We start from the raw sequence: 20,654 nt of genomic DNA, 5'->3' as shown, positions 1-20,654 counted from the left end.
GTTTGTACTAATAATTGAGTTGATTATTTTTTTCAAAAAAATTAGTTTTTTGATAATTTGTTTAAATGTGTGGTCCGCCTGTTTTTATTGTCAGTCGTTATATCTCATAAACGTACACGACATGTAATAGTACCACAAATAACTGTCAATAGTTCAAAAATGAAATTAATAATTTGCATCAAATTTAATACATAAAAACACTGTTATTAATTAAATTTAGATACACCCCGATCTATCACATGTGACTCTTGACGAAGAATCAAGAAAAATGTTAAAAACAAACTAAACTTGATCAGAATTTAGGATACTTCACTCATATTATAAGATTGAAAGTGTATTTAAATTTATTTAGTTAAATAAATAAGCATTTTAAAAATTATCAATAATTTAAAATTGAACGTAATAATTTACATCAAATTTACGAGCTTACTATATCAGATTTAATACTATCTACCTCACCTACAAACTAAATCATTATAAATGGTCCTAAGAAAAAAAAGACAAAATAATCTTGCTCTAAATATGAATGGTCTACTCTACCATGGCAAGTGTCATCCTCTAATCTAATCTACAATTGTCACACACACTGATGTGATGTGTATTTCATTGTCATCATCTTCATCTTTTTCTCTGTAATTCCAAATACCCAATTTCAATTTCTCACTGAAAAATCCAAAAAATTAAAAAAAATTATCTACAGAAAAGTAAGCAGAATTGATTTTTGATTGTAATGGAGAAATCTGGTTATGGCCGTGATGGGATATACAGATCTCTTAGACCTCCTCTGTTTTATCCAAAGGATGAAAAACTATCTATGGTTTCTTTTTTATTCAGAAACTCCTCATCTTACCCTGAAAAACCTGCGTTTTTTGATGCTGATAATGGTGAAACTTTATCTTTTTCTCAGTTCAAATCTATGGTGTCTAGAATCTCTCATGGACTTATTCACCAAATGGGTATCAAGAAAAATGACGTTGTTTTGATATTTGCCCCAAATTCTGTTCAATTTCCTCTAAGTTTCTTTGGGGTTATTGCTATTGGTGCCATTGCTACAACTGTTAATCCTATGTATACTGTTTCTGAACTTTCTAAGCAAATTAAAGATTGTAAACCAAAGCTTATTATTACTTCTCCTGAATTGTTTGATAAGGTTAATAGGTTTAATTTGCCTATTTTGCTTTTGGGTCACCCAGGAAATTTGAATTCGAATAACTCGGGTGTTGTAAGGTTTACTGAGCTAGTGGGTAAAGCTGGGTATTTTGATTTGGATAAAACTGTGATAAAACAAACTGATACTGCTGCATTGTTGTATTCTTCGGGTACAACGGGGGTTAGTAAAGGTGTAGTTTTAACTCATAGGAATTTCATATCGGCGGCTTTAATGGTGACTAGTGATCAAGAGTTGGCTGGGGAAATGCATAATGTGTATTTGTGTGTTTTGCCTATGTTTCACGTGTTTGGTCTTGCTGTTATTATGTATGCACAGTTGCAGAGGGGTAATGCTATTGTATCTATGGCGAAATTTGATTTGGAAACGCTTTTGAAGAATGTTGATAAGTATAGAGTGAGTCATTTATGGATTGTACCTCCGATTGTTTTAGCATTGGCTAAGAATCCTGTGGTGAAGAAGTATAATTTAACGTCGATAAAGCAAATTGGATCCGGGGCTGCACCTTTAGGGAAGGATTTGATGGAGGATTGCGCTAAGAACTTCCCTCAGGCTGTTGTTATGCAGGTAATTTTTGATGTATGCTTTTATCTTGAATATTGGAATGAAGGATATTGGCGCAATATAAGTAAGAGTTGCCGCCATGTGATCATGATGTCACGGGTTCAACCCTTGGCAACAACCTCTTGTAGAAATGCAAGGTAGGTCTGCGTAGAATTGACCTATGTGTTGTGGTCCTTTCCGAACCTTACGTATAGTAAGAGTTTAGTGCACTAGGCTACCCCTTTTAGTGGAATGAAATAGGTCAAAATGGATCATAATGGATATAGAGGATTGCTATAGCCGACCACGAGTAGTTTGGGATTGACATGTGTTAATTAAACTCCCTCTGTTTCAGATTTGATTGTCAGTAAAGAGAACTTTTGAATCTTGTGGTATTAAACTTGTCACGTGGAAAGTTAAAATTAAGCAGTTGCTAGATAAGGAAAGACATTCCTTTTGAAACAGACTAAAAGGTAAGTAAGCAAATTGGTGACGGAGGGAGTAGTAGTTTTTGTTTTAACCTTCAAATTTCAATATAATACTCCTTGAGTAGGCATTTGCCTTCTAAACATCAAAACTACTTTTCTCTTTATCTGTTTGTCTAACCATTTTTGTGGAAGAAATATAATTCTATGAGCCTCAATTCTTTGATACCTTGTTTATTATGTTCATGTTTAGACCAGAACATCATACGCATGAAATGAATGAATAATCAGACAGACCGTATGGGCAATGTTAATAGTTTTACATATATGGTCATGTCATTCGACAAGTACTTTGGGAAGAATAATGTGGGCTTCTCATAGTACTAGTGCTGTAATTTCAGGGATACGGTATGACAGAAACCTGTGGAATTGTTTCAATGGAGAATATGTATGCAGGTCCTAGACATACAGGATCAGCAGGGACTCTAGCTTCTGGAGTTGAAGCTCAAATAGTAAGTGTTGATAAATCAAAGCCTCTTCCTCCTGGACAATTAGGTGAAATATGGGTGCGTGGTCCCAACATGATGAAAGGTAACATATTTGCTAAATTCGACTTGTAGTTTTTTTTGTAAGAAGTTCATGTATTATGGAATAGGACTATCTTCTTTCTCCCATTGAAGGAGTAACGTGATGTGCTAGGTACTAGCAGTATAATGAATAAAAAGGCAGATCCAAGATATAAACTTGATGAGGTCAACCTTTAATATTCATATATATGAACTCATTGTACTTCTGAAAATTATGGGTTTAGTATAGAATGTTTGTGGTGTGGCCTAGTGGTCAATGAACTAGTTGAGAACTGAGGTCTCAGGAGACAAAAAAAACACTTGGTGATTCTTCCCATCTATCCTAGCCTTGGTGGATAGAGTTACCTAGTATCTGTTGTTGGTGGGAGGTGGCAGGTATCCCGTGGAATTAGTTGAGGGTGCGCGAAAGGTGGCCCGGACACCACGGTCATTAAAAAAAATATTCCTCCCTCCATTTCAATTTGCTTGTCTTACTTCCCTTTTTAATCCGTTTAAAAAAGAATGTCTCTCTCTTTGTTTGGAACTCATTTAATTTCAACTTTTCATTGTGCATGTTTAAGACCACAAGATTAAAGGGCATTTTGGTACATTCTACATATCTTTAGTTTAAAACCAAAAGATTCAAAAGTCTTCCTTACTTTCTTAAACTCCATGCCAAGTCAAAACCAATCAAACAAATTGAAACGGAGGGAGTAATGTTTTTACATGTATATATCTATGTTTTATGTCAAAATATTGTCTTCAGTTGAACCCATCGTTCAAAAGCTCCATCCGATCTGTATGAAATTTACACCTTGTACCTTGTTGCATTTAAATCTCTTGAAGTATGGTCAGTTCTGAGGAGAATAGGATTAGAGTATCATGTACTTCTCTGCTGGCAATTCTTCCCGATATTTTACTTGTCCAAAATAGAAAAAGGAAGATATTATGAGATAGTATCACAGTTGAGATGCTCTCCACGATTTTTGTTTACTTCAATTGACTTCTAGACTCTTATAAATTTAGCTCTGGTTAGTTGCCAAAGGGCATGTTTTTTGAGCTAATATGTTTCTTTTGGACAAGGCAATAATTGTCAATCTAAAAATGAATAGTTTGTAATGACTGTCATGAGATGGACGGGTTTCACTGGGTATGTTGTTGTTGGTTTCTCACATTTCACAATGACCGGGTCATTGAATTATTTTAGCATGTTCTTCATGGAGTCTTGCTATTTTCAGGCTATTTCAACAATCCACAGGCCACAAAGCTCACTATAGATAATCAGGGCTGGGTTCATACAGGAGATCTTGGGTACTTTACTGAGGATGGATTGCTTTATGTCGTTGACAGGATCAAAGAGCTCATCAAGTACAAAGGTTTTCAGGTACCCTCTTTTTTGGTGATGGCGGAGTTTCTCCAGGTTTTAAAAATAGAAGTAGCATAGACTCAGCTGGACTTGCTGGACCCATTTTTGTCCGTGCCCTGACGCGGTGCATATGCATTAGTTTCACGACCAAATGTTGATATATTGAAGGGGTCATAATCCTATCTTTCCGATTTCATTGATTATACATATTTATTATTGTATGAGCTGCTCACGACCAAGTTGCATGCTGGATTAGATTCTGACAACAAGTTTCTGGAGAACATTTGTATCAGTTTTTGCAAAACGTGATTGTTTAATGTTTCTGGAAAACATTTTGGTTTGATTTCTAAAAAGGATCATCTTTACTACTTTCTCAGAACTGCTCACAACATGATCTTTTCAGCTATTGGGACTCCTTCAGTATGTCGTTTCCCTTAAACAGGTTGTGTGCCATGTGTTGGCGAAGCGCCCACTAGGTCTGTCTATTTACAATCTCTACATAATGGCAGGTTGAGTCTGCCTCTGTGGTAGTCGCTTTACGGAATATGCCCTTGGTAGTCCCCTAGTGGATTCTTAATATAGGATTGTAGTCCAAGGAGCTTTCTGTAAAAGTTCAGAATAAAGAACATATTGGGGGTCCCTCCTGAAGGGAAAAGTGCCTTCATTAGATGCTTCATGAGGCAAATATTTCTTGTTCCATTTGGATTGATATACAATTCTTTTCAGAGAGGGTATATTCCATTTTACTTGCTGAATGGGCAAGTAAACTTGCACTAACCTTAAGACAATGGGAGTAGCCGTGATCATTTAAACCCCTTTGGAAACTCTCACACAACCGATGAAGGACAAATGTAGTATGCTCTTAACATTCACATCGGAATCCTAGTAACGTAGTTGAAAATAACCTCTCGTATCCACTAGCCATAGTTAACTTTTCAACATCAACTGTATACTTTCATTTCCGTTTTGCAAAATAGTTGGACAGATGGAATTCCATATTATGAAGGAATTAGTTAGTGCTCTCCGGATGCATATCGATTCCTATATCAATTAATCAATTCAAGCTTATTTTTTTATCAGGTTGCACCAGCAGAGCTTGAAGGTCTACTTGTTTCTCATCCTGAAATATTAGATGCTGTTGTTATCCCGTAAGTCTTGCTTTAGTAAATTTTGAAGCTATCTTATTCGAACATCACATGCTACTGGTGATTTATCCAAAGAAAAATGTCATGTGATACTGTACTGTTACCCGAAAAGATGATGCATCAAAATACGAAGTTTAAGAGTTTCCTTGTAGGTTTCCTGATGCTGAAGCTGGTGAGGTTCCGGTTGCATATGTTGTTCGCTCTCCTAATAGCTCTCTGACTGAAGAAGATGTTCAGAAGTTCATTGCGGAGCAGGTATATGCTCGTGAAACAATGACATCTCTTTAGATAAACATAAGATGCTTGCACGACTAGCTTAGAATATCTCTCTATATTAGCTAAAAAGAAAACATACCTAATAAATCGAGGTTGTTGATAAGATATAGAACTTAAACAAACGACATAAATGTCACCTGGATCATTTCAACAGCACCATAACTGTCTCAAAGTATGCAATTTGGCTGGTGTTAGGCATGGACCCTCTTCAGACTATCTGCCGGAATGTGTTTTACCGAATTATAGTTGTCACCTCACATACTAAAACAGCTACAACAAAATGAATCCTTACTATCCATATCGCTCCCTTTAGACTCTGTCTCGATCCAATATCACGGTTGCCTAGGTGAGCAACCTAGGAGCACATACCAAACATATTTCTGTACTATGAAGATTAATCAAGAATTGACTAGTTTTACATTAACCGTTAACCTACCAAAAACTCCTCCATTATATCTAGGCTTGAGACCGACAATATGCTTAATATTTTGTTGGAGCTGCAGTGGGATGTTGGGTTGGCTCGGGAGGTGGAAATCTTGAAATATAAGTCGTTACAGCTTACTCTGAATGAATGTATGTTTTGTCGATTTCAAGATCTTATTTTCATTTTTCGATCCATATCTATGCAGGTTGCACCTTTCAAAAGATTGAGGAAGGTAACATTCATAAACAGTGTTCCTAAGTCAGCTGCTGGGAAAATCCTAAGAAGAGAACTAATCGATAAGGTTCGTTCAAAAATATAAGATTTGTACCCGATACCTGTGCTGGTGGGAGCTAGCAAGTACCTGCAGATTTAGTCAAGGTGCACACAAACTGGCCCAAACACCATGGTTATATTATAAAATAAGTAATGGTAAGATTTGCATAGTTTGCTCATTAGATGTAAAAAGCACATCCATCTACTGTATTTTTTTCAAATTGTAACAGAATTGTATGAATAATGTGAATGTGAAATTACAAGTGATTTGCATAATAAAAGATACACACTTTGGAACGTAATTATCCATCTCACCACAATTCTTGGTGTTTTCTTCTTCTTTTGTATTGATTGATACGAAATATAATGTATTGTTAAAAGGTAATATATTACCAAAGTATTAGCCTTTGATCTACACGGATTAGGGATTTAGCTAACTCGTGAAACACTGCTCCTGAGAAGTATCATTGCAAGATCGAAACTCAAAAGGAATTTAGGAGGCCATCACAAGCCGTGGAGCATGTGATTTAACTCAGTATATCAAAATTTAAAATATATAAAATTATACCAGTATTTGACATTTAAATAAGTAACTAAGAGTTTTTATACGAGGCATATTATAAGTAAAAAAAATTAATCATGGACAACTTATTTTGACATTGTCATTTAATATGTATTAACCTTTAAAAAAATAATCATGGACAACTTATTTTGACATTGTCATTTAATATGTATTAACCTTTTTTTAATTTTAGCACATATTCCAACATTTACTTGTGACGTTAGAAGTAAGGTTTTGATAAAATGAAACTTCAAATACAATGTACATATGAAGTTACATATATGGCTAAAATGTAATTATTTTTGCCAAAAGTTTAGACAAAAGTGATTGAACTTCAGTAATTTTTACCTGATTTCAGTTATTATGTTCGAAGTTCATGCACATACAGCTAAAGTGCAAGAAAAAATGGCTAAAGTCACGCAAAAATGACAACTTTTGCCATATATGTATCTAAACTTCAACTATATGCAAACTTCATATACAATATCTGAAATTGCCCCAATACACATACAAAATTTTAGAAAAACTAACACAAATAAAATCACAACGTCAGAATCAGATATTCGTGCTTTAAAATTGAAAGCTCCTGACTTTTTTAGATCAACTCTTAGAGCACGTAACTTGAGGCCAACAAAATATAAATAGAGAATAGAAAGGAAAATAAAATCAACAAATCAAAAGATATATAACCACATAAAAAAGAAAAGATTATTATACACAATCACACAACACATCGAACAGTAAGAAAGCTCAAGCACTAAAATAAAGAGTATGATACGATGATATAGAATGCAACAAAAATAAAGTGCAAGTAATTAACAAGTTATCTACTTCCAATTCTAAATCCGCTATACAAATATTTTTTATATTATCAATCAAGAAAAACAGATACAATGATCATTAAATTCTTCACACATTGAAGTAACCTTGTTACTGATCATTGACGTAACAAATAAGTACTCTTGCTTTATTTCATTTTATGTGACACATTTTTCTATTTTTGATATATTTTTATATTTGAAAACATCTAATTACAAACTTTACATTCTATCCTTATTCAACAGTTTTTATAAACTACAAATTTTCAAAATCTTTTTTTATTGATTAAATTCTGTTACATAAATTGAAACTGAAAATATAAAAAAAAATTAACGAATACACATACACACGTACAAAGAGGATTACAATGTACATCAATAGAACCTCATTAGTCAAGGAAGGTCTCATTGAGTCGTCCTTTAGCAGCTTTTATAAAAAGGCCCTTGTGTATGTAAAAAGAGGTCCCAAAAAACTATATGTTATTTAATTTTTTTTTTCAATTTTTTATATTATCAGATCATTTAGACGGCAATTACAAGTGGAAAATCTAGAAAATAAGTCAAACAACATAATATGTATGTATAAAAGATTAAATAACGTTTGTACATAGTACACTTTTTGTTTCGAAACACTTCTCATGTTATTACTTTCAAGAGTCAACTTAACTAATCTTTAAATCAAATTAATTTAATATTTTAAAACTATACGAGAAATATAAAGTTGGGAATTTCTTTCATATCATCATGGTGAAAAATCACATCTTAAAATATTGATAAAGAATTAGATAACTTGACTCTTGAGAAATGAAACGTGACAAGTATTTCAAGACTCAGAAAGTATATATAAAACAAGAAAGAAAATATGGTGCAATATATATAGTTTGACTAAGGTAAAAGGGAAAAACCTCAATTCGTCATTCATATCAATTAGTCTTAACTTTGCTTTGACGATTAAATTTGACATTTCATTTTCCTTTGATCATTTGATTTTTGATATCTAAGAGTTAATAATTTTGCAAAAGAAGTACAATAACAAGCTATTTGTAATTAATAAAAAGTAACCACCTAATTTTGTACCCACCAATCTTGAATTCTCTGGCATTAAAGTCTTTATAAAACACTAAATCTTCTAAAGATATCCGAAAGACTTAATATTCAACTTCTCGTATTATTTAGATCGAAATATATCGATTTAAGCTCACACATTAATTGATTATCTAAAGAGGTCTAAACGACCTCATATTCAACTAAAAGTAATTACTATGCCCTTTTCTGACAAACAATATAGTGTTATAATTTCATCGACTAAAAAAATTATTAAAAGAGAGTAACAATTAAAATAGAACAACTATTTATTTTTTTTATAATGGGGAAGTTGCCGGAATGGAGATGGAGATTAATGAAACTCTATGCTTTGTAAAATAAGGCTTATGCCTGGGGTCAAATTTTTATTAAAAATAAATTATGTGTCAAATTTTTATGATTATTTACGATAAAAAGTATAATATTTTTAAAAATATATTATTTTACTCACTTTAACATCTTTTGTACTTTGTTAAATAAGAATTAATAGTGAAAAGTGTTGAACAAATGTATTACAAATTCTTTTTTATTTGTTTTTAAATTTTAGTTTCAAGCATTATAACAAGCATATTAAAATGGGTTATACCAAGTCATCAACTTCTTGAGATTCTATGATTCTACTCTTATCTTTATTTAATATTTGTCAACTTGTGTTAACAATTCATAAAATAATTGCCTCACTTAAAGAATGTATTTCAATATTGAGCTCATAAAATCTTACCTAAAAATAATAAGTGAAAAAATAATATTAAATTTCATCTAAATAGTGTAAGAAAAATAAAATTTGAATAAATACGTATACAAAGTTTGTTTATATTTTAGGCCTCGAATTGAAATTTTGCTTTAGGCCTCCGATTACGTTAACATGCCCCTGCTCTCACCAACAAAGTAAAAGTAGAGATAATCAATCGAACTATAAAAATTTCCCAAAACACAACTAATTCATCTCATCTTTAAAATTGAATGATTAAATGCCATTCTTTAGTTAGTTAACATTAAAAATAATTAACCATTATACTATAAGAACAAGAAAATTTCCATCGAATTCCAAATTTCATTTTATGGTAAAAGAAAAGATTAATTACCTCATTGGTGCTCCTATCTTTCCAGCTGCCAATATAGTTCAGTAGAGATCGAACTCAGTAATCTTGGTCTAAATCTTATACTTTTACATTAAGAAATTCATTGAAATTCTGACTCCGTTCCTGCTAATCAAGTATCTTTAAAACATATGAAAAATAAACGAGTAAAGTTAATTAGAACAACCCTAAAGAAAAGCAAATCAATCAATTAAATATGCATTTTATAAATAAAGGATAATAAATTAAACTTTTTAGGGTTTAGAGGTTCTGTAATAAAGCCCTAAATGACTTTTTATACATAGATCTTCAAATAACATTCAACAAATAATATATGCTTAATTTAATTCATAAATATACAAGGAGTTTTCTTACCTTTTCTTTATAATCTCCAATAACAAAATATCATGAAAATCAAATCTTTAATTTTGGCTGCCTCCTGAAGCTAAAGAACTCAATATATAATATACTTATACAATACATATAAGTTTCATTCTCGATATCGCAAACTCTTTTCTTACCTCATTCATAGGGGATGATTCATTCTGGTTCTATCGACAAATCCCCTATATATAAAAGAAGCATCATGAGACGTTTTTTTTCTTTTCAAAATGCTATATTCACCTGCACTTGAGCCTGCACCTCCTTATTTTCAATCTTTTGTCACATAGGAGGTTAGTAAATATTATTTATTTATTATGATATTGTACTTACAAGTCTTTATCATAATGGACCCTTATTTTCTCTTTTTAATTCTATTTTCCTATAACCAAGGAAAGGAGAAAGGGAAAGGCATGGATAGTGAAAATAGAGTATATTGTTCGAATTTTTCAAAAAATATCATTAGGTATGTGTTGGATAATTGATCAAAAGTAATGTATTTTTCAGATCCAACACGAGTTTGACATAATCAAACAGAAGATGAATAGTGAGTAGAAATGCATAGCTATTTGTAAAAAATTTAACAGATCCAAGTCAAATAACAATGATTTAAAACACTTTTATTTAAAACTATTTTGGAAACCTAAGCACTTAATCATATAGATATGTAAAAATACACGATTTTCAATTCTAACAGAATAAGGAGGAAAAGGGTTACTCAATTTAAAGTAAGTAAACAAAATTCCAAGAAATGTCATTAGGTATGTGTTGGATAATTCATTAAAAATAATGTATTTTTCAGATTCTACACGAGTCTGATAATATTGTTTGAGGATCCGATCGACATATATATCGAATCGAAAAAAAAGATGAATAGTGAGTAGAAATTCATGGTTATAAGGAAAAAATAAAAACTTAACAGATCTGAGTCAAATAACAATGATTCGAAGTACTTTTGTTTTACACTACTTAGGAAACCTAAACACATAATCATATGGATATGTAAAATACATGATTTTCAATTCTAACATGATATAGAGGGAAACATATACTCAATTTAAAGTAATTAAGTAAACCAAATACATACTCGATCTCATAGGTGCATATAAAATTCTACAAAAACTTGTACACTACTTGGGAAACCTAAGCACTTAATCATATGGATATGTAAAATACACGATTTCCAATTCTAACATAATATAGAGGGAAATGAATACTAAATTTAAAGTAAGTAAACAGAATTTTATACTCTATCTCATAAGTGCATATAGAATTCTGCAGAAAATCGTATTTGATGAAAGTTGTATGTACGACTTGGAGAGAAATAATCTTTTATATCTTTCGATATCCACCCTACAACATGAGTTTAAAATATACAAATACATTCAATGATTTTTAAAAATCAAAGTATAGAGAAGAGAGACGTAAGGAGGTGCAGGTGCAAATGCAGAAAAAGGCAACATTTTGGTTTCTTGATTATTACTTGTTATTACTAGTATGCATTCTTTTGCATCTTTTATATACAAACTAAAGCCAGTATGATTTTTCCTGTCTATTTCACAGTTCATTTCCAGTTGTCTTTTCAAATATAGCAAGTGTACACACTATAACTTTTCCAAAAATATCTGAGGAATAAACATTTTTTCCAAAAATATCTAAGGACTTGGCCCTAGTTCATAAGAAAGTTTAGAGATCGAAGATTAGGATAGATAATTAGTAGGTAGTTAAGCGATTTATCTCTACCTAGTGATAGAGATTGGTTCTAAGACAATATATGATAGAAAGACAAATTTAAGTCATTTTTCATACGTTAGGAATATATCTTACCCTAAACTCCATTAATTATTCATGACCAAAGGTATCACACATGTGATAAAAGGTTATCCAAAAGTAGGGAATTAGGTCAAGGATAATAATATGTGTGAGAAAAAAATACAAGTGAAGGACATTATGTGCTGGAGAGCAATTACTACTACTACTATTTACAATATCTAAAAAAAAAAAAACACAATAAAGAAAAGCAGTTTTTAAAGGAAAAGGGTCTAAATATATCCAAAATTACAGTAACAATTCTNAATATATCTTACCCTAAACTCCATTAATTATTCATGACCAAAGGTATCACACATGTGATAAAAGGTTATCCAAAAGTAGGGAATTAGGTCAAGGATAATAATATGTGTGAGAAAAAAATACAAGTGAAGGACATTATGTGCTGGAGAGCAATTACAACTACTACTACTATTTACAATATCTAAAAAAAAAAAACACAATAAAGAAAAGCAGTTTTTAAGGGAAAAGGGTCTAAATATATCCAAAATTACAGTAACAATTCTAAACTTTGGGAAGGACCTATTACCGTTTGCACTATTTAATAGTATATTTTAAAGATCTATAGGTATTCACGTGAACATCATAAATATTGCATCATTATAAATAGTAATTTGTTCAGCTGGGCAATTATATATCTTTAAAATACACTATTCAATAGTACAAGGGTATAGATTTTGTCTAAAATTTAGAATCGTTACAGCAATTTTGATTAAAATTCGAATATATTTCACTTTTTTATTTTTAATAATGTTTGTAAAAAAGGGAAGTACTATTTGTCATTTTCTCTTTATCTTCATGGTCCAACAAGTACCATAAGTTGCCATGTGATATATACCATGTCCTCCACGTGGTATTTTCTTCTTCAACTAACCACATCTCGACACGTGGTGCAATTTACTGTCTTCCCTCGTGGCATATTAATCATGTCGTTTTCTTCCTGACTTCTGTTTTTTTTTGGTTGATAGTTGGATAAGAAATAAGTGATGTATAATATATATGATGTTGATAGTAAATAAGTTGTTTATGTATAATATTAATCTGACGTTTGATTGTCAACAGAGATGGAGCTAAGTGAGGATTAGTGGGTTTAGACGAATCAATAGCTCTTTCATAGACATTGTCTTTATATTAGAAAATTGAGGATATATATATATATATATATATTAACCTATGAACCTCCTAACAAAATTGATTGATAACTTAGTGGTAAGGAAGGGGCCATAGAAATGTTTTCTACATTAGTGTTCTGGGTTCGAAAATATTTTTCTGTTCATACTAAAATTTAGAACTCTCAAACTCCTAATTCTCGCTCCGCCTCTGGTTATCAAACTAAAAACCTGTATAAGTAATATAATATGTATGAGTTATGAGTGAATTTATGTATTATTTTATACAAAATAGAAGGTGGAATAACTAATACATGTACTTCAATCTAACATAAAATAATATATAGATTTACTCATAACTAACCTCTATATCTATATTTTACTAATGATGCATAGTTCTAACTAGCTACCAAACAACCCCAAAAGATAGAGGGTAAGTTACACTTGCGCATTTGAGTGGTTGGTCAAAATAAATTCTTTTTTTTTTCATTTTACTTAATTATTTTAGACTTTGCACGTTTTTTCAAAAAACAATGATTAATATTAATACATTACCATATTACTTGTATTAATTGATGTATAATTTTTAATTTTGACAAATAATTTGAAAAATAAATAATTAATGGTGAGGATAAAATAAGAAATTTCTTTGTCTTTTTTCGATGTATTAAAAGTGACAAGCATTAGTGTTATGAATTTTACCTTTACATTCTTCAATCTTCGCTAGTGAAGTTACAATAAATGTATTATTATTATTGTTGTTAGTATTACAAACTGTTCTTTGTACTCGATACACTTGAATTGAAAGTCTTTTGAAAATAATCTCTTTACTTCCACAAGATAGTAATAAGATTTGCATATATTATACTTTCGTGAGTCCTCACTTGTGAAATTTCACTGAATATATTATTGCATATATTATACTTTTGTAGACCTCACTTGTGATATTTTACTGAATATTTATTGTTGTTAGTATTTACAAATTTTAAAACTTAAATTTGAATTTTATCTCAACTTGTATGTATTATTTTCAAAGAGATAAGAGTACATATTCTCTAAAGAAAAAGAAAAAAGAAAGTGTGTGATGCTAAAAGCCCCAACTAGGACATTGGTAGATTTTCGACATGTCCTTTTTATGACTTTGATTCTAAATTGGTTCCTCAATATTCACACTCTCCGCGTACCTCGTACCTGATAGAAACTACAATAACTAGAAACATACCTAGTGGTAATCTCACGATCGAGTCCGAAGAAAATAGATTGTATGTAATTTTTTACTTTTTTTATATAATCGAAAATGGAGCTAAGGAAGCTGTTTCTAAAAAAGATATATGATTAAGGTAATACATGTCAAAGTGTGTATGTGTTAGAAACTATGTATTTGTTATTAGGGTTTGTCCTGAATTTCCTTTCTTAATTTGATTCTATGCCATAATTGTTTTTTATTCAATATATATATATACAAATAATATGTGATATTTAGATTTCTTGAAATTTTATAAATAGAACAAATTTCTTCTCATAAAAACACAATAACAATTACAATGTAGTTGTCTAGAGAGTTACTAAACTAAATACATTAAAAAAAAATGCGTTAAAAATATTTCTTAAGTGGCCCTTCAGCACCAATGTGGGACAACTAACTTTCGATTATTTTAGGAGTCGTTTGATTCGTGGAATTAAGGATTATAATTGAATAATAAAATTGTTAGTTATTATATTTCATGTTTAGAGTATGTTCGGTGTGAAGAAAATTAATTACAAAAAAAGAAATGGTAATTTATTTGTGCTCGATAGACAAATAAAAGTATTTATGTATAATTTAAACATATTCTATGGAAGTGAGAGTAGAAGTTGGAATGGTGGGGATGAACCATGGAGGCTCTAGGGACGGAGGCAGGGATGAAGATTAGATGTGTTAAAGTTAAAGGACACAATAAAATTAGAATATCACTTGTAGAACATTCTTTCCTATTTACACTAAAAATATCATTTTTTTTTAAAAAAAACTCTAGAGAAAATATTTTACGAATCGAAAGAAAAAAAATATAATACCTAAATAAAGTTATAATGTCTTTTGGAGGTAAAAATTATAAAGGCATTTAGAAAGCTATAATTTGATAGTGATGTTAGCACTTTTCTTTTTTCTTTTGTTCAGTAAAGAAAGCGATACTTGAAGATTTTTTTGTTTATTGTTCTTGATATAAGGTTCACAATGTTGCACGTTTCGTCTTTTAAATTATTATTCTTGATATCAGGCTCACAATGTTGCACGTTTCGTCTTTTAAATGAGTTACAATAAAAAAAAGTTTAAAAAATTTCCTTTAAAAGAGGGTATTTAAAATTTTTATTCTCTAACAATGGACGCATAAATATTTAAGAAACTGATATTATGCACGGTACAATTTGTGAAATATCATGAAAAGAAAATATAATTTTATGCAAAAAAAAAGTTATTTGTTGTGAGAAATATAAATTAATGATCATCCCAAAATAGAGACAGACGTACAATTGACCCCATAAATATGGGCCTAAATTCTGGCCTGGGGAATGTAAACTAAACACCCAGTCCATACATATATGGGCCTTTATTTAGTGGGCCTGAACTGAGGAAGGCACTTATTACCGGAAAAACTCGAGTAACATTAATCTATCTTAATTTTATGAATCGTTCTTAAAGTTTGAAATAATAAAATTTGAACTTCACAAATCTATTTTGAAGTTTGAAACTCCCCAAAATTTTCACACTTCAATTATGAAAGTTAGTACTTTATGAATCGTTCACTTGTTGAAGCTTTGAGCTTCATTATTGTGTATTAGAATCGTTTTTTGTTTTAGTCATAGATATTTTTGTTCAAATTTTAACTCTATTATACAAATTTATTAAAAAGGAGATCAGGAAACAGAATGATAAGAATTGAGCTCACACCTGTTACGTAATCGAAAACATTCACTAATATTATTAGACTATAATTTTTTGTACCGAGTGATTACTTTTGAATTACAGCATATCTATTATTTAAAAATAAGGTCTAACTTCTAAATTTAAAAAAAAAAACAATAAAGTGGCTATTTGTATAAAATGACACAACCTTCATATGAATTTTGAAAAATAAATCCCACCTAATATTCTCTTTTCATCAAAACTTCTATATAAGGGATTTCCTAATATAAGGGTAAAATAATTTTTTTCTATTAAAAGCACCAAATCATGCACTTCCACTTTTACCCACAATTATTATTTACCTCTGAGTAAAGATTTGCTTTTAAATAGAAATTTTCTACCTAAACACACACACACACACAAAATTTTTTTATATATTTACATGGGGATTTTAAAACCAATTTTCCAACAAACTACACATATATTTATTTTGTGCTGTGATATTTATTTTTAAAAAATGAGTTCCAAACAGGAGGGGAAAAAGAAGAAAGAAGAAGAAAATGTTANAATAAAACAGATTTCATACATACTTAATACAACATTCATATATCCAATCATTATTTATACCAAAATTTATACATTTCTCATACCAAATAGTTCATTCCTTTCGCACAAATTTATACATAATTGACAAAACTTAAATAAATAATAACATTTTGAATTTCATACCAACTTAAAACATTTTAAATACACTTATTCAGACTTTAAAATAACTTTTTTTACTAACTAGTTAAGACACTTTCATATTAACTTAAAACAACTGTCATATAACTCTTCAAAAGTCTAAATAACCTTTTTTCCACATTACTGAATACACTTTCGTACCAAATTAATTATAATTACACTAAACCACTACCAAAAAACAGAAACTTACCAAAAAAATCACTAATATTACAATTTCACAACAAATAATAAGTATTATGAACAAAACGTATTGTTTATACAAAAAAAATATCACATTCAATATAGTTACGCTTTACACTTTCATTTTTTTTCTATTTCATTGAAATCCGAATAAAAACAGTAAACAATTAAAAATACTAACCTGAAGCAATCCATCTTCCGCCATGTTTAATTAATATTGATACGTAGTTGTCCATCACAAAAAAAAAACACGTTTTTTCAAAAAAAAAAAAATCAAAATGTCGACAGTCTCAATTTCTGGAAGAAAAATGAAGAGAGAGAAACATAAAAGAAAAATGGATAAATCTGATTTTTAAATTAATTTTAACAAATTGGAGTGAATTAAGGAAACTGAATATTCTTAATTAGTTTGAAATTCCTTAATTCATGCTAATTAATAATTATCTTAATTTAATTCAAATTTAAAAGCCATCCCTGTTTCCGTTTTTTTCATTTTTTCATTCTTAAACGTTTTATTTTAATTTCCTTAAATCAGTTTATTATTTTCAAATCAAATGTTTTTAATTATTAAAAATACTTTTTTATTTTAATAATATGTTACAACTTGAAATTTTTAATGTTATAACTTGAAAGTCTAAATCTACTGCTATAACTCGAAAATATTTATATAATATATGTCATATTAGAAATTTTCACTTAATCTATCTTAATTTTATCAATCGTTCTTAAAGTTTGAAATAATAAAATTTGAACTTCACAAATCTATTTTGAAGTTTGAAACTCCCCGAAATTTTCACACTTCAATTATGAAAGTTAGTACTTTATGAATCGTTCACTTGTTGAAGCTTTGAGCTTCAGTATTGTGTATTAGAATTGTTTTTTGTTTTAGTGATAGATATTTTTGTTCAAATTTTAACTCTATTATACGAATATATTAAAAAGGAGATCAGTAAACAGAATGATAAAAATTGAGCTCACACCTATTACGTAATCGAAAACATTCACTAATATTATTAGACTATAATTTTTTGTACCGAGTGATTACTTTTGAATTACAGCATATCTATTATTTAAAAATAAGGTCTAACTTCTAAATAAATAAAAAACAATAAAGTGGCTATTTGTATAAAATGACACAACCTTCATATGAATTTTGAAAAATAAATCCCACCTAATATTCTCTTTTCATCAAAACTTCTATATAAGGGATTTCCTAATATAAGGGTAAAATAATTTTTTTCTATTAAAAGCACCAAATCATGCACTTCCACTTTTACCCACAATTATTATTTACCTCTGAGTAAAGATTTGCTTTTAAATAGAAATTTTCTACCTAAACACACACACACACACAAAATTTTTTTATATATTTACATGGGGATTTTAAAACCAATTTTCCAACAAACTACACATATATTTATTTTGTGCTGTGATATTTATTTTTAAAAAATGAGTTCCAAACAGGAGGGGAAAAAGAAGAAAGAAGAAGAAAATGTTAAAGTTATTTTTCTTATAAATATGAATTGTGTCTGCAAGAATTGTTTCAAAAAAATTGCTAAATGCACTCAAAAATTGGAAGGTATATTATCAACACATATGATCTTTGAATTTCTTCATATATATTTTTCTTAGTTATTTCTGTATTAATTGCTTGGTCTATTTTACTTTTTGTCAAGTTAAACACGTCTCCAAACACAATTTTTATGTTCAAACGCCTACTAATACAATTTTTTGTTTGTTTGTTTGTTATATTGTGAAAAGGTATAAAGTCTATGGAAATAGAAAATACTGGAGTGAAATATAAAGTAACAGTGATTAGCAAAGTGGAATCATTGAAACTTCAACAGAAAATTGAGAAGAAATTGAAGAAGAAAGTGGAAATAATTTCTCCAAAATCAAAAGAAAATAAAGAAAAAGAGATTCCCAAAAAAACAACACTGGAAATTAATTTGGGATGTGATAAATGTGTGGAAAAAATGCAAAACATAGTGACCAAAATAAAAGGTAAATTTTTCTTTTTTTTACAATTTTTTACAAATTTATAGTCTACAATTCTCTCATGTTTAAAAATGTCCCCTACTTTCATTTAATTTCATTTAAATAAATTTTCTATTATACCCTTTTTTTTAATAATATGAGAAAGGTTTCAAGGAATATTCATAGATATTGTATTAAAGTTTTCACTCCAATTTTCCAAGTTTGCAAAATTAGGCTCAACCAGTTTTTCAAATATATATTTTTACTCATAAAATTTCAATATTATTTTTCAGATAAAATTTCAAATACTATTACCTTTTTTCAACTTAACTTTAAATATTATTTCTTCTTTTTTCAAATATCACTCAATTTATGTCGAAACGCCTACTAATTCCGCCTCACCTATTTAAATCCCCCCCTTTTCATTTAATTTCTTTGATTGAATTTTTCTAATAGACTTAATTTTCTTTTCTTATGATATTATTAGGGTTTCAAGGAATATTCTTATGATATATATATCTTTCCTCATAAAAAATTTTAAAAAATTCAAATAAATTTCCGAATACTATTAATACCTTTTTTTCAACTCAACTTTAAATACTACTTCTTCTTTTATCAAAAACCACTCAATTTATGTCGAAACGCCTACCAATTCTGCCTCTCCTATTTAAATTCCCCCTTTTCATTTTTAATTTCTCTGATTGAATTTTTCTAATATTCTTTTTTTTTCTTCTTATGATATTACAAAGGGTTTCAAGGAATATTCATTGATAGGCCAAAGAACTTGGTAATAGTGAGTGGATCAATTAATACTGAATATTTGGTGAAATTTTTGAAAAAGAAGCTGAAAAAATCAGTCAAAATTGTGAAGCAAGAGAAATATGAAGATGATTTTAAGCCAATTTGGTTTCCAAATTATTATAATTATTGGCCAGAAAGTGATCAATATATTCATGATGAAGCTAAGTACTGCAGAATAATGTGAGATAATTGTTGGTGTTTAAGAAGGGAAAAATATATATATAATGATTTGGGATATAATTTAAGTTTAATCTATCTTTGTTTATATAATATTGAAAATTCAATAGACCTTTGGAATTTATTAAAGTTATCTTATAGAAGAATTTGATTATATAATAAGAAATGTATATTTGTTTCCTACTATAGTATTGTTTCTTTTGCTCATCATATTATTTGATGTTGTTCTTGTATTTCTTTTTTTCATTATTAATTTTAATATGTTTTACTTGAGCTACCTTAAAGACAAAACAGTATACACATCATTCTCGTTATATAAAGTTATATATACGACTTTAGCACAAGGCGTGTTTGTATAATTTTGACATATTTCACAAAATGGGAGCTGCATAGACTGTGTTTAATACTGAGGGAAATCAAGTATTCTAGAAAATAATTTTACATATTAGAATATTAATAATTTTGTTATATCAATACACATGTCCGTGTCTAGCTTCAAAACAAACACTTTCTAAACCTTATAGACCCAAAGGGATCTTCTCTAAAATTACACATAAAAACAGACAGTTCACCAATTTATGAACAAATGACTAACAAATTTAATTTTATGATCTGTCAGTTAACCCCAAATTCAAAATAATTAAAGATAGTTCGCCTAATATGACGTAATTATTTGTATTGTAATTAACAAGTTATTTATCGGACATATATGACCTCATGAAAAATAGTTGAAAGGATATTGTGTATGATTAAATGTTCGGAGAAATTTGCAAACAAATAAACTCCCGCCAAAAGCTCAAACAGAAAGTTTATAAAGTACAACGAGAATTGAACCAAATCACA

The 20,654-nt window shown here is 29.4% G+C and overlaps 2 protein-coding genes across 2 annotated transcripts; both read left to right on the top strand.

Moving 5' to 3' along the window:
- Positions 1–593: 593 nt before the first annotated feature.
- Positions 594–6,480, top strand: LOC125844285 (probable CoA ligase CCL7). Its single transcript, XM_049523556.1, has 6 exons — positions 594–1,735; positions 2,538–2,727; positions 3,941–4,086; positions 5,149–5,216; positions 5,366–5,468; positions 6,119–6,480. Exons 1-6 carry the CDS (start codon positions 731–733, stop codon positions 6,230–6,232), a joined length of 1,626 nt encoding a protein of 541 aa, XP_049379513.1. The 5' UTR covers positions 594–730; the 3' UTR covers positions 6,233–6,480.
- Positions 6,481–18,305: 11,825 nt separating this feature from the next.
- Positions 18,306–19,818, top strand: LOC125844563 (heavy metal-associated isoprenylated plant protein 1-like). Its single transcript, XM_049523873.1, has 3 exons — positions 18,306–18,435; positions 18,618–18,860; positions 19,583–19,818. Exons 1-3 carry the CDS (start codon positions 18,306–18,308, stop codon positions 19,816–19,818), a joined length of 609 nt encoding a protein of 202 aa, XP_049379830.1.
- Positions 19,819–20,654: the final 836 nt, after the last annotated feature.

The sequence above is a fragment of the Solanum stenotomum genome, chromosome 11 (assembly GCF_019186545.1).
Source record: "Solanum stenotomum isolate F172 chromosome 11, ASM1918654v1, whole genome shotgun sequence".
NCBI classification, from domain to species: Eukaryota; Viridiplantae; Streptophyta; class Magnoliopsida; order Solanales; family Solanaceae; genus Solanum; species Solanum stenotomum.
This window is presented reverse-complemented; position numbering and strand designations above follow the sequence as displayed.